The following is a 15,198-nucleotide window of genomic DNA, read 5'->3' as shown; positions in this document are numbered from 1 at the left end:
CCGTCATCCATGGTGGACGAGAGCCAGGTATCAAACAATCTGCAAGTGGAGCTCGCCTCCCCTCTTGGGTGGTGTGTTTTTTGTTTTTTGTTTTTTGCAAGGACGATTGCCCTCATTTGTCCTTGTTTATGATCCGCTACCGATCTCAGCTAATGTGGGATCTCAGCTAATGTGCAGGCCTCCATTTGACCTGCCTGCCAAATTTTGCACCAGCTGAAGTTTCCAAACCATCTTCAGAGGCAGCCCTACATATAAAGCGTTGCAGTAATCGAACCTAGAGGTTAACAGAGCATGGACTACATAAGTGGGTCTCTCCCTGTCCAGATAGGGGCACTGCTAGGCCACCAGATGAAGCTGATGGAAGGCACTCTGAGGCCACGGAGGCCACCTGAGCCTCAAGGATTCAGGAGGACCCCCAAGCTATGAACCTGCTCCTTCAGACAAAGTGTAACCCCCATCAAGAGCAGACTACTTTCCATCCATCTGTTCTACGGACACCCCCTCCCTAACAGTGTCTCAAGTCTTATATGGCTGGAGCTAAGTTTGTTGGCTCTCCTCCAGCACTTCCACTGCTTCACCTGAAGATGTAAAAGAGAAACATATTGCTGACAATGATCTCCAAACCTCTGGATGACCCCACTCAGCTGTTTCATGTAGATGTTAAACATCATAGGGGATAAGCGCCTGATTAACCCTACATTGAAGGCTCCATGGGGTCAAAGATCCCTCCCCTAGCCTTGAGCTCACAGGGCTGTGGGGAGCCAGGATCTTATTGGCACATGAGGAGTTGTGTTGAAGTTCATAAATTTGGGAAACAAGTAATTACAGAAACCATTACAGTTAAAGGGGGAAATGTGATCCTAGACACTAAACTATGTATTTGGTCTGTTTTTGAGAAAGGTAATATGGATCTTCTATGTGAACAGTTAATTGTGTATCTTCCAGTAGGCACTTGATTTGTCCTTGCTCTGGGCTGAAAAAGCGCGCCATGATGCACCAATGCACCCTAGATCAGTGTTTCCCAACCTTGGGCCTCCAGATGTTTTTGGCCTGCAACTCCCATCATCCCTAGCTAGCAAGACCAGTGGTCAGGGATGATGGGAATTGTAGTTCAAAAACAGCTGGAGGCCCAAGGTTGGGAAACACTGCCCTAGATAACTGGTGCAAGAAAGTTATTCTTACTGCTGTCAAAGAGAAATTAACATGTAATGTTCAAGTCAGCAGAGGTCATTCTGATTCTTCTTATTTCATTTATTTCTTATTTGAGGGCTATTAATCAAATATATGGCACTGAGTTCACAAGGACAGCAAATCCCTTTGAAATACTTTATTTGGTGGTGCCTATAAGCAAGACCTTTTTATTGTTTCTATTTTTTTCATAGTACAAAAGTAAGGTAAAAAGGTAAAGGACCCCTGACAGTTAAGTCCAGTTGTGAACGACTCTGGGGTTGCGGCGCTCATCTCAATTTACTGGCTGAGGGAGCTGGCGTACAGCTTCCAGATCATGTGGCCAGCATGACTAAGTTGCTTCTGGTGAACCAGAGCAGCACATGGAAATGCTATTTACCTTCCTGCCGGAGCGGTACCTATTTATCTACTTGCACTTTGACGTGCTTTTGAACTGCTAGGTTGGCAGGAGCAGGGACCAAGCAACGGGAGCTCACCCCGTCACGGGGATTCGAACCACCGACTTATTGATCGGCAAGCCCTAGGCTCTGTGGTTTAACCCACAGCGCCCCCTGCGTCCCTAGTACAAAAGTACCCATTTGTAATTCTATAATTGCATCCCTTTTACTCCTGATTTTTTATTTTTCTTTTGATTTTATTATTAAAAGAAAAATTGTTAGGGATTGTTATGTAGACAAACTGGCACTGTCCATATACAGGAGTGAGGCACTCACAGGCTCCTTTGCAAAAGTTGTTTCCTTTAGGAAACAACTAGTTGTTGGTGGGGAGGGGAGGGTGGACTTCAAAAACAGCTGAAAACACTGACCAGGCTCAGTAACCCCAGACAGAGGTATTTAAACCCATTTGAAGAGCAGAAGTTAGGCCCAATTATTTCAGTGGGCCTAATCTGAGTAAAACCTAGTTGAAAACCATGGGCTGTTGGAAAAAGGGGGGGGGGCATGGAGAGAGAATGTAATGGCGTCTCTCATAAGAGGGCTATGCCGGCCACCTTGAGTAGAAACCACAATTCAACATTTTGTTGCAATCACTTGCATTCTCTGTATAACAGGGGATGTTAATGCAACCTACCATTCTTTGAGATGTTTCTATATACCTGGGCCAGTTTATGAGAGTTTAACTATCTATGAGAGATTTTCTATGTAGTAAATATTTCTGTGTGTTTAAATGGAACTACAAGTTTTAAAATTCTGTCAGTTTTGTAGACCAATCAGTCTTGCTTGAGGGAGCCAGTGTGGTGTAGTGGTTAAGAGCGATAAACTCCTAATCTGGTGAACCGGGTTCGCATCTCCGCTCCTCCACATGCAGCTGCTGGGTGACCTTGGGCCAGTCACACTTCTCTGAAGTCTCTCAGCCCCACTCACCTCACAGAGTGTTTGTTGTGGGGGAGGAAGGGAAAGGAGATTGTGAGCCGCTTTGAGACTCCTTCGGATAGTGATAAAGCGGGATGTCCCTGATGTTTGATATCAGGGATATCAAATCCAAATTCCTCCTCCTTCTCCTCCTCCTCTTAGAATCATAGAATCATAGAGTTGGAAGAGACCACAAGGGCCATTGAGTCCAACCCCCTGCCAAGCAGGAAACACCATCAGAGCACTCCTGACATATGGTTGTCAAGCCTCTGCTTAAAGACCTCCAAAGAAGGAGACTCCACCACACTCCTTAGCAGCAAATTCCACTGTCGAACAGCTCTTACTGTCAGGAAGTTCTTCCTAATGTTTAGGTGGAATCTTCTTTCTTGTAGTTTGGAACCATTGCTCCATGTCCGCTTCTCTGGAGCAGCAGAAAACAACCTTTCTCCCTCCTCTATGTGACATCCTTTTATATATTTGAACATGGCTATCATATCACCCCTTAACCTCCTCTTCTCCAGGCTAAACATGCCCAGCTTCCTTAGCCGTTCCTCATAAGGCAGCGTTTCCAGGCCATTTTGGTTGCCCTCCTCTGGACACGTTCCAGTTTGTCAGTGTCCTTCTTGAACTGTGGTGCCCAGAGCAGAATACAGTGGCACTATTACTTCCCTTGATCTAGATGCTATACTCCTATTGATGCAGCCCAGAATTGCATTGGCTTTTTTAGCTGCCGCGTCACACTGTTGGCTCATGTCAAGTTTGTGGTCAACCAAGACTCCTAGATCCTTTTCACATGTACTGCTCTCAAGCCAGGTGTCACCCATCTTGTATTTGTGCCTCTCGTTTTTTTTTGCCCAAGTGCAATACTTTACATTTCTCCCTGTTAAAATTCATCTTGTTTGTTTTGGCCCAGTTCTCTAATCGGTCAAGGTCGTTTTGAAGTGTGATCCTGTCCTCTGGGGTGTTAGCCACCCCTTCCAGTTTGGTGTCATCTGCAAATTTGATCAGGATGCCCCTGAGTCCATCATCCAAGTCGTTGATAAAGATGTTGAATAAGACCGGGCCCAAGACAGAACCCTGTGGCACCCCACTAGTCACTCTTCTCCAGGATGAAGAGGAACCATTGATGAGCACCCTTTGTGTTCGGTCAGTCAGCCAGTTACAAATCCACTGAGTGGTAGCATAGTCAAGTCCGCATTTTATCAGCTTCTTTACAAGAATATCATGGGGCACCTTGTCAAATGCCTTGCTGAAATCTAGGTAGGCTACATCCACTGCGTTCCCTTCATCTACCAGGCTTGTAATTCTGTCAAAAAATGAGATCAGGTTAGTCTGACATGACTTATTTTTCAGAAATCCATGCTGACTATTGGTGATCACAGCATTCCTTTCTAGGTGCTCACAGACTGTTTGCTTAATGATCTGCTCCAGAATCTTCCCTGGTATTGATGTCAGACTGACTGGGCGGTAATTATTTGGGTCCTCTCTTTTCCCCTTTTTGAAAATAGGGACAACATTTGCCCTCCTCCAGTCTGCCGGGACTTCGCCTGTTCTCCAGGAATTCTCAAAGATGATCTGCCAGTTCTTTTAATACTCTTGGATGCAGTTCATCTGGCCCTGGAGACTTGAATACATCTAAACTAGCCAAGTATTCTTGTACTATCTCCTTAGTTATTCTGGGCTGTGTTTCCTCTGCTGAATCATTTGCTCCAAATTCTTCAGGTCGGGCATTGTTTTCTTTATCGGAGAAGACTGAGGCAAAGAAGGCATTGAGGAGTTCAGCCCTTTCTGTGTCCCCTGTTTGCATTTCACCATCTTCTCCTCTGAGTGACCCCACTGTTTCTTTGTGGGGCAAGAGGGGCACAGAGCGGTTTTAAAATGTTTTTTAAAATTTTGTTTTGGATTTTTTGTATGTGGGGGGTGAGGGTGGGATGGATGTTTGGTTGGGTTTGGGGAATTTTTATTTTTTATTTTGATGTTCTTGTAATTTTTACATTTTTGTTGTTGTTTGACTGTTTGGCTCCGAAGCGCCCTCTCCGATTGCATGGAGCCCGGACAGCCCTGTGGTTTTCCACGGATCTGAGGGCAATGAAACAATCGTTGAGACGGCTAGAGCGCCGGTGGCGGATAACTCATTCCGAATCTGACCGGCCACAGGTTAGAGCTCAACGTCGAGCCTACCAAGTGGTGATAGCGATGGCGAAGAAGAATTTCTTCACCGCCTCTATTGCATCTGCAGAAAGCAGCAGGAGACTTTTTCAGGTGGTTCACAATTTAGCGGAACCACCTGCAACATCGGGGCCCAGTACGGGCCACATGTTCTCCTGCAATGATTTTGCAAAGTTTTTTGCAGATAAAATCGCTCAGATTCAGGAAGAAGTAGACTCCACCGTGGGAGCAGGACTGGGGCGGGAGAGTGCTAGAGTTCTGTCTGGTCAAGTTGAGTGGGATCAATTCCAATCTGTTACCTCCGAGGATGTGGACAGGCTGCTTGGACGAGTGAAACCAACCACCTGTCTCCTGGATCCTTGCCCATCCTGGCTTATAAAAGCTAGCCGGGAAGGACTGGGCGATGGGCTTCGTGGGGTGGTGAATGCTTCCCTCCGTGAGGGAGCCTTCCCAGACCCGCTGAAAGAGGCGGTTATTAAACCGCTTCTTAAAAAACCATCTTTAGATGCGGCCACGATGGCCAACTATCGCCCAGTCTCAAATCTTCCATTCTTGGGCAAAGTGATTGAGCGAGCGGTTGCCGAACAACTCCAGGCACGCCTGGAAGAAGCGGCCATTTGGATCCCTTCCAGTCGGGATTCAGGCCTCATCATGGGACTGAAACTGCCTTGGTCGCACTGGTTGATGATCTCCGGCGGGCTAGGGATAAAGGTGAGAGCTGTTTCCTAGTTCTGCTGGATCTCTCAGCGGCATTTGATACCATCGACCATAACATCCTTCTGGACCGTCTTGAGGGGCTGGGAGCTGGGGGCACTGTCATACAGTGGTTCCGCTCCTTCCTCCTGGGCCGTGTTCAGAAAGTGGTGGTGGGGGATGAGTGTTCAGACCCCTGGGCTCTCACTTGTGGGGTGCCTCAGGGTTCTGTCCTCTTCCCCATGCTTTTCAACATTTACATGCAGCCGCTGGGAGAGATCATCAGGAGGTTTGGGCTGGGTGTTCATCAGTATGCGGATGCTACCCAGCTCTACCTCTCTTTTAAATCAGAACCAGTGAGGGCGGTGAAGGTCCTGTGTGAGTGTCTGGAGGCGGTTGGAGGATGGATGGCGGCTAACAGATTGAGGTTGAATCCTGACAAGACAGAAGTACTGTTTTTGGGGGACAGGAGGCGGGCAGGTGTGGAGGATTCCCTGGTCCTGAATGGGGTAACTGTACCCCTGAAGGACCAGGTGCGCAGCCTGGGAGTCATTTTGGACTCACAGCTGTCCATGGAAGCACAGGTCAAATCTGTGTCCAGGGCAGCTGTTTACCAGCTCCATCTGGTACGTAGGCTGAGACCCTATCTGCCTGCGGACTGTCTCGCCAGAGTGGTGCATGCTCTGGTTATCTCCCGCTTGGACTACTGCAATGCACTCTACGTGGGGCTACCTTTGAAGGTGACTCGGAAACTACAACTAATCCAGAATGCGGCAGCTAGACTGGTGACTGGGAGCGGCCGCCGAGACCATATAACACCGGTCTTGAAAGACCTACATTGGCTCCCAGTATGTTTCCGAGCACAATTCAAAGTGTTGGTGCTGACCTTTAAAGCCCTAAACGGCCTCGGTCCAGTATACCTGAAGGAGCGTCTCCACCCCCATCATTCTGCCCGGACGCTGAGGTCCAGCGCCGAGGGCCTTCTGGCGGTTCCCTCATTGCGAGAAGCAAAGCTACAGGGAACCAGGCAGAGGGCCTTCTCGGTAGTGGCCCCCGCCCTGTGGAATGCCCTTCCAGCAGATGTCAAAGCGATAAACAACTACCTGACATTCAGAAGACATCTGAAGGCAGCCCTGTTCAGGGAAGTTTTTAACGTATGATATTTTACTGTATTCTTGGTTTTTATGGAAGCCGCCCAGAGTGGCTGGGGAGGCCCAGCCAGATGGGCGGGGTATAAATAAAAAATTATTATTATTATTATTATTTGTTCTTCCTTTTGCTACGAACATACCCATAAAAGCCTTTTTTGTTGCTTTTAACCTCTCTAGAAAGCCTTAACTCAGTTAAAAGTTCTTTAGATAGCCACCCTGGCATCTTTAGGCAACTTCCATGTTTCCGTCTCATTGGTATTGCCTGAAGTTGTGCTTTTACTATCTCCCTCTTAACAAACTCCCAGCCATCATGAACTCCCCTTCCTTTTAGTATTACTGTCCATGGGATCTCACCCAGCACTTCCCTAAGTTTTATGAAGTTGGCTTTCTTAAAGTCAAGAAATTGAGTCCTAGTATGCTTGGCTGCTCCTTTCCGCTGCATAGTAAACTTCAGAAGAGCATGATCACTCGCGCCTAATGATCCTTCCACTTCTACCCCACTAACCAGGACTATATCTAAAATGGCTGTTCCTCTTGTTGCTTCTCCCACTTTCTGGACAACGAAGTTGTCTGCAAGGCCAGTGAGGAATCTGTTTGACCTTATGCTCTTGGTTGAGTTTGACATCCAGCAAATATCCGGGTAATTGAAGTCCCCCATTACTACTATCTCCCTTCCTTTTGCATGCTTGGCCGTATGTTCCAGGAAGGCATCATCTATGTCCTCCGTTTGGCTTGGGGATCTATAGTAAACTCCCACAATGAGGTCCCTATTATTCTTCTCTCCCTTAATTTTGGCCCAAATGCTCTCACATGGCTTTGAGGTTCTAAATCTTGGATCTCTTCACAGGTATACACATCCCTGACATATAACGCCACTCCTCCTCCTTTCTTGTCTGGTCTGTTTCTCTGAAATAGATTGTATCCCTCCATTATTACATTCCAATAGTGGGACTTATCCCACCAGGTTTCAGTGATGCCTATTATGTCATATTTAGTTTGCTGACCAAGAGCTCAAGCTCATCTTCTTTATTTCTCATGCTTTGCGCATTAGTGTACAGACATCGAAGTCCATTAATCATTCCCCCGTGTCTCTTATTTAAGGATTTTTTCCTAAGGATTTTTTCTGCCACTTTATACTGAAATGCTACTGTTTGGGCTTCTGTTGGTGAGGGGGAAAAGAGATAACAGGTTTTAGATAAAACACCCATAAAAAAAGCAGAAGCTTGAGTTTTATGGACATCATACTTCATATTCAGGTATGTAGCACTTTACAAAATTGTGAATTTCCAAATTATTATCTACAGTAAAGTGTCCAGTTCCAGGCTGCCATCTGTTCCTTTGTGGAAGTGATGGGCACTTACAGCAACCACTGCATGGAAAGTCTGCCCCTGTGGTTTTGAATCATGCTGCATCAACAAAGGAAATGGGTTCTGTAGCTTCCAGCAATCACATCATGTGGGCAAAGGAAGCATAAAGGGAAACACTTCCTTTGTCTGCTCTGTTTGAAATCTAGGCGACTTGAAGGCCAAGACAAATCTGCTTCCTGTTTGCAGAGGCAACGGGGGGGGGGAGGGGAGGGGAGGAGGACTCGTCTCTTCCTGCCATTTGCAGATGTTGGTGTTTTTGGCAGGTTCGCAGCTGGATTATTTAATTGCTTAGATCTTGTGGAACAGGCACACTCTCCCCACCTGTGGCCTTGCAGGTGATAGTGGGCTGCAGGTTTCCTCACCCCTCACAGCTGGGGCCTCCTCTGTGGCTCCTGCAAGAGGCAATCTGAGGCAGCTGGCCTTCATTGCCCATTGCCAGTTATATATGGCAATTGTTCAGTGATGCACATCACCTCTTAGACTGGGAATGATGTAATAAATGTGTTAATTAATTTTATTAAAGGGTAAATATTCCTTCTTGTGCAATTGAGCATAAATACTGTGATAAATGCCCTGAGGTGCATGTACTTTTAGAAGAAGAGGGTGTGCCTCCTAAAGAGAGAGACATTCATGAATCTCCCTTTTTCAGCACTAAAGCTACTAATAATGGAGTCTTGTGATAAACAAATTCAATTATGTCTTGCATAGTCTGTTATGACACTTCCTGTAATCTCCATGTATACCTTCATGACATATTATGCAATTCTTTGTGTATTGTAAATGTCTGGTGTCAGCAGCTGACTAACCTGTAGCTGTACAGCTTCAATGTACAGCTTCAATGTACAGACATTGAAGTCCATTAATCATTCCCCCGTGTCTCTTATTTAAGGATTTTTTCCTCCCACCACTAGGTCTGCGTAGTGTTTGCTCCATTTGGTCTATGACATTTGGATGATCATCTTCATCAATTGATAGACTCCTACCTTCAGGAGCACTGTCTCCCTCCCCCACATTAGTCAGTTTAAAGCCCTCCTGATGAGGTTTCTGAGATTTTTGGCCAAAACATTCCTCCCAACCGTTGTGAGGTGCAGCCCATCACTTGCCAGAAGTCCATCTTCAAGAAACTGCAGTCCGTGATCTAAGAATCCAAACCGTTCCTGTTTACACCATTTGCGAAGCCAGCTGTTCACTTCCACTATTTTTCTCTCTCTCCCTGGGCCACGTCGTTCAACTGGGAGGACAGATGAGATGACAATTTGTGCATTTAATTGCTTCAATTTCCTGCCCAGAGCCTCGTAGTCTCTTTTGATCTTCTGGAGGCTATTGCTTGCAGTGTCATTGGTTCCCACATGAACCAAGAGGAAGGGGTATTTGTCAGTGGGTTTTATGATTCCTTGCAGTCGTTCAGTTACATCTTGGATCTTAGCCCCGGGGAGATAGCACACTTCCCGAGATATCTTGTCAGGCCCACAGATCACTGCTTCTGTTCCCCTCAGTAGGGAATCCCCTATCACCACTACACGCCTCCTCTTAGGTTTGGTCGGGGTTCTTCCGTGAGCTGTCCGTTCCAAGGTCACCTGCACATTCCCTGAGGACTGACTTTGCTGCTCGTCTTCATATACCTGATTGACTGTAATGAGGGAGAGATCCTCAAATGGAGTCTGCTCTTCGTCTTCCATGCTAGGGGAGAGGACCTCAAAGCGATTGTGTATTTCTAAACAATCAGAGCGAACCCTGGGCCTCCTACTTCTTTGAGTCACGTTTCTCCATGTATCTGGCTCCTGTGTTGGTGAACTAGCCTCCTTCTCAGGGGAGTCCCCTGTCGTCTCCTTGATGGAGACGGTGTGCTCTGTTGCTTCCAAGAAGACCTCCAGCTCTCTTAATTCTTTGGAGCGTAGCTACACGTTCCTCCAGTTGCTGGACTTTGTCTTCTAAGAGGGCAGCTTCTTCTTCTTCTTGGGTTGAATTGTGATATGTAGGATGTAGGATGTGGAGATCCAAGAACTATGGGATGTTGCTGGTTTCTCTTCCTGACTAGTAGAGATTGCTACCTTGGTTATGGAACCTGACTATGGAATCTGCTGCGGCTGCTGCTGTGAGTGTGGGGGAGGACCGCTACCTTCTACAGGCCAATTTCCATTGGGCCTAATAATAATTTTTTATTATTACTATATTTTTTGTGTTTTTCTCTACCATTGTTAGCACAATAAACTACAGTATTTAAATAAATATTTTGGGAGTATTTGCTTAGTTGTTGGATTCTAATAATATAATAATTTATTATTTATACCCCACCCATCTGGCTGCCACTCTAGGCGGCTCCCAGTAGAATATTAAAAACATGATAAAACATCAAAAACTTCCCTAAACAGGGCTGCCTTCTGATGTTTTCTAAAAGTCAGGTATTTGTTTATTTCCTTGACAGCTGATGGGAGGGCGTTCCACAGGGCCACCACCGAGACGGCCCTCTGACTGGTTCTGCATCTTAGGCCAGGGATGGGGAACTTCATGATCTCCAAATGTTACTGGATTTGCAGCTCCTAGCACAGCCACCAGTCAAGGATTATGCGATTAGTAGTCCAGCAACAATTGGAACCACCCCCATTTTAAGATGAAAAATAGCTACTACATACAAACTGAGGTATTAAACTTGCCTGTTTCTACCAAATGACGCAGGAGTTGCTATTTACTTAGTGGATAAACACAATGACTTGGATCCAGACTTAGAATAAGACCTGTTGAAATCAATTGGATACGTCATTAATGTGCTTGATCTGTAAAATGTGACTGTTTCCTTGCAGAATTCTGAAGACTGGTCTTGTATTTTTATCCTGGAATAAAAATATCTTTCAATACATGATTGTTCTATGTTGTTTTTGCTCTGTAATTTTCACTTTCTAATCTTATATCTGCATTATTTGCATGAGCTATGTAAATGTAACATGGTAGTTAGAAAAGAACCCTATGTAACAGACTAAACTTTAAAATCTGCCTTTGCATACAAATGCAGCTAACACCAACTCCCTGGCCCACTTGTGTGTAAAGGAAACTTTCATTACACGTTAGCAAGTGAGAGAAGCAGGGGTGTCGTTTCTTGTATCTTGTGGCTGGAACAAAGAATTGTCATATGGCATGGTTAAAACTATTAATCAATTCTAAATACATAACTTTTTAATGCTGTCTTTATTTGAACATGTATGAGAGAAAATTTAGAAACTTTGAAGCTAATAAAAAGGCTTTTTGTTTTGTATCTAGGATTTAGAAGAATTCTGCTTTAAGTTTTGTGTCAATCACTTGACTGAAGTCACCCAGACTGCAGCTTTTTGGCAAATGGATGGTTCTCTGCTAAAGGAATTCATTGCTAAAGCCAGTAAATATGGAGCCTTTAAGAACTGAATGGATGTTGCAGCCATAGCTGGTGTGATTTCATGGCCATGCTGTATAAAAAACACTTGTCCAGCAGTTGTTTTTAAAGGAGTTCCAAATCAAAGAATGGAAGATTTGATTTTAAGTTGCTCTAGATAGCTGGATGCGTCTACAAAGTTTTGAACTTTGGAAAGAATAAGATGGAAGGAACTGAAGGAGGGTGAAGAGAAGACTATGATCGATCTTTCAGAAGTTGGGCTTGCTCAGTTGTTAATCTATGTGGTGTAATTTAGTGATTTCAGGGTCTCTTACTGATTTTTGCTGGCACTAAAATGCTTCACCACCTGGAACTATGTAGCAGCAGTGTGAGAAGGAAGTATTTTTGCCTTTTTGTCTGTTCATTTGCATGCACATGAAGGAAGCTTGCAGAACCTGCCAGTAACGAAGGACTTGCTTGTCTGTGAAACAATTATGCATTGAATCTGTTGAACTATGTCTCTTAAAAAGAAGAATCAGTTATATGGTGTCTCAAAATCTATTTGGAATTAAATTTTTGCCTCCACAGCTTTTTGACATATAAGCTGTGACAGGCAGACTCGTTGTAGAGATTTAAAGTTGTTAAAAGCAGAATACTCTTGGAAAATATTTTGCATTTAAATTATGTATGAATTCTGTACATTTTCTGTGTGTAAAATGTGTGCTCTAAATGTATCCCATTAAAATAATGCATAAAATTATTTTTAGCAGAGGGTGGTGCTTCTGAGTTTGAAAGGACATTAGAACATCTGTTCCTGCATTGCAGGGGATTGAAGATGACCTTTGGGGTTCCATCCAACTCTACAATTCTATACAGTGGTGCCCCGCAAGACGAACGCCTCGCAAGACGGAAAACCCGCTAGACGAAAGGGTTTTCCGTTTTGGAGGCGCTTCGCAAAACGAATTTCCCTATGGGCTTCCTTCGCAAGACGAAAGCCCATAGGGAAATCTCCGGGACAGAGGGGAAGCGCAGCGCGTCTTCCCCACTGTCCTCGGACCTCCTCCGAAGGCTGGCGGTGGGGCGGAGAGACCTCCTCCCGCCGCCAGCCTTGGGGTGGCTGCTCCGAAGGCTGGCGGTGGGGCGGAGAGACCTGCTCCCCGCGCCAGCCTTCAGATGGCTGTCCTGAAGACTTGCGGTGGGAGGAGGGTTTTCCTTCCCACCGCCAACTTTCAGAATGCTGTTCTGAATGTTGGCATGGGGAGGAAAAACCCTCCTCCCACCACAAGCCCCAGGAACAGAGGAGAAGCGCTGCGCGCCTTCCCCTCTGTTCCCGTACCTGTCCTGAAGGCTTGCGGTGGGGAGAAAAGCCCTTCTCTGCACTGCCAGCCTGGCAAGCGGTCTCCATAGGAACGCATTAATTGATTTTCAATGCATGCCTATGGGAAACCGTGCTTCGCAAGACGAAAAACTCGCAAGAAGAAAAAACTTGCGGAACGAATTAATTTCGTCTTGCGAGGCACCACTGTACTGCTGTTGTTCTGGTAGTCTTCACCAGAAAGGGGCAGGCAGTGTGTAGTAAACATTAGTAACTTCTACAGTGTTGCTGAAAGGGAAAAAATGCATTAAATTGGATAAATCCTTGATAAATCAAAACTTTATAGGACTGTCTACCTTTCATTATTGAGGGTTATATACCCAAGGCTAATATCTACCGTATTTTTCCCTCTATAACACGCAGATTTTTTCTCCTAAAAAGGAAGGGGAAATGTCTGTGCGTGTTATAGAGCGAATGTGTGGTCCCTGGAGCCGAAAAAGCAGGCAAAAATCAAATCGCGGGTCTCCTAGAAGGGAAACTTGAAAAGAGGAAGCGGCTGCTTTCCTCCATTCTGCCTCAGGGTCTTACTCCCCACCCTCCTCTGTTTCCTTGCTGTGTTTGCTCAAACGGAACAAAGAGCAGGGAAAGCCCCTCCCCTCCAGGCAAGAAGAGGGGAAAGTGTCGTCTCTGTGCTCTGGTACTGCTGGGGGAGAGGGAGAGAGAGGGGGGAGGGAGAGAGAGAGAGAGAGAGAGAGAGGGAGGGAGAGAGAGAGAGGGGGGAGGGAGGGAGAGAGAGATGGCTGGCTTGGGTGGGGGAAAACTTTTGCCTTTCTTTCCTCCCTCCCGTTAAATCCCTCTCCTGCATTCCTCCCCTCCAGGCAAGAAGAGGGGAAAGTGTCGTCTCTGTGCTCTGGTACTGCTAGGGGAGAGGGAGAGAGAGGGGGGAGGGAGGGAGGGAGAGGGAGAGAGAGAGAGGGAGAGAGAGAGAGAGAGAGATGGCTGGCTGGCTTGGGTGGGGGGAAACTTTTGCCTTTCTTTCCTCCCTCCCGTTAAATCCCTCTCCTGCATTCCTCCCCTCCAGGCAAGAAGAGGGGAAAGTGTCGTCTCTGTGCTCCGGTACTGCTGGGGGAGAGGGAGAGAGGGGGGGGAGGGGGAGAGAGAGGGGGGGAGAGAGAGAGAGAGAGAGAGATGGCTGGCTTGGGTGGGGGGAAAGTTTTGCCTTTCTTTCCTCCCTCCGTTAAATCCCTCTCCTGCATTCTTAGCCAGCTGCTTCTCTGCACACCCCTCTCATGTCCCTTCTTTGTTTTTCCTTCGCTCCCCACTTAAAATGTGGTTACAAAGCATAGATCCACATGGATCCTCAGGATCTTTGCATTGGGTCACCCCAAATTCACCATCAGATCACATAGCATGTCCATGGCTACAGCCTGCCCCCCCAAAATCACGCACCCACTGTTGCCTGGGGCTGCAATGGTGCAAAAACGTGGTTAAAAAGCATGGATCCACATGGATCCTCAGGAACTTTGCATTGGGTCACCCCAGATTCACCATCAGATCACATAGCATGTCCATGGCTACAGCCTGCCCCCCCAAAATCATGCACCCACTGTTGTCTGGGGCTGCAGTGGTGCAAAAACGTGGTTTAAAAGCATGGATCCACATGGATCCTCAGGACCTTTGCATTGGGTCACCCCAAATTCACCATCAGATCGCATAGCATGTCCATGGCTACAGCCTGCCCCCCCAAATCACGCACCCACTGTTGCTTGGGGCTGCAATGGTGCAAAAACGTGGTTACAAAGCATGAATCCACAGGAATTCTCAGGATCTTTGCATTGGGTCACCCCAAATTCACCATCAAATCACATAGCATGTCCATGGCTACAGCCTGCACCAAAAAAATCACGCACCCACTGTTGCCTGGGGCTGCAATGGTGCAAAAACGTGGTTACAAAGCATGGATCCACAGGAATTCTCAGGATTTTTGCATTGGGTCACCCCAAATTCACCATCAGATCACATGCCTGTGGCCACAGCATGAAGCCCAAAAATGATACATCCACTGTTTCATTCAGAATGTTTTTCCCTTTGTTTTCCTCCTCTAAAAACGATGTGCGTGTTATGGTCAGGTGCGTGTTATAGAGCGAAAAATACGGTAGATATTCTTTCTTTCTTGATGTAGAATAGTGGTGATGCTCAAAAAAACTTGATTGATGACAATACTACAGGTAGAAAATGTGTTAGGACTGTTGTGTCGTATGAAAATGTTGTTGACTTTCTGGGGGGGGGGAAGGGCACTTTTCAAAGCATATTCTTGTAGAAACAGAAAGGGACCAGAAAACCCCCCACTAACTTCTGCAAAGGAAGTGTGCCAATACAGGCAAAGTTCTCATTGATTATTCCAGCATCCACAGTGAATGTGCAGCTGGCACAATGAAGATACAGCTTTTGGTGCATCTGCTAGGATTCAGGTACTGTCTAACAGAGCTCTCTCACACACAAAATGTACAGCAGCTTTAATGTCTGTATTAGCAGTGCAAATTCTGAAGTATAACTTCTAAAGACTAAATTATAAAAACCCACAACCCTACTGTTTGAAGCTGACCTATAAAAACGTATCTGG

The 15,198-nt window shown here is 46.1% G+C and overlaps 1 protein-coding gene across 2 annotated transcripts in view; it reads left to right on the top strand.

Annotated features, from left to right (window-relative positions):
• Positions 1–12,020, top strand: part of RCBTB1 (RCC1 and BTB domain containing protein 1) — a 46,213-nt gene extending 34,193 nt beyond the window's left edge. For both annotated transcript variants that reach the window (XM_081855584.1, XM_081855583.1), the window contains one exon: positions 11,173–12,020. In XM_081855584.1, the coding sequence (XP_081711710.1) occupies positions 11,173–11,195 (23 nt within the window). In that variant the 3' untranslated portion in view covers positions 11,196–12,020. The remainder of the gene's footprint in view (positions 1–11,172) is intronic.
• Positions 12,021–15,198: the final 3,178 nt, after the last annotated feature.

This window comes from Podarcis erhardii, assembly GCF_964252035.2.
Source record: "Podarcis erhardii genome assembly, chromosome: 3".
Classification (NCBI taxonomy): domain Eukaryota; kingdom Metazoa; phylum Chordata; class Lepidosauria; order Squamata; family Lacertidae; genus Podarcis; species Podarcis erhardii.
This window is presented reverse-complemented; position numbering and strand designations above follow the sequence as displayed.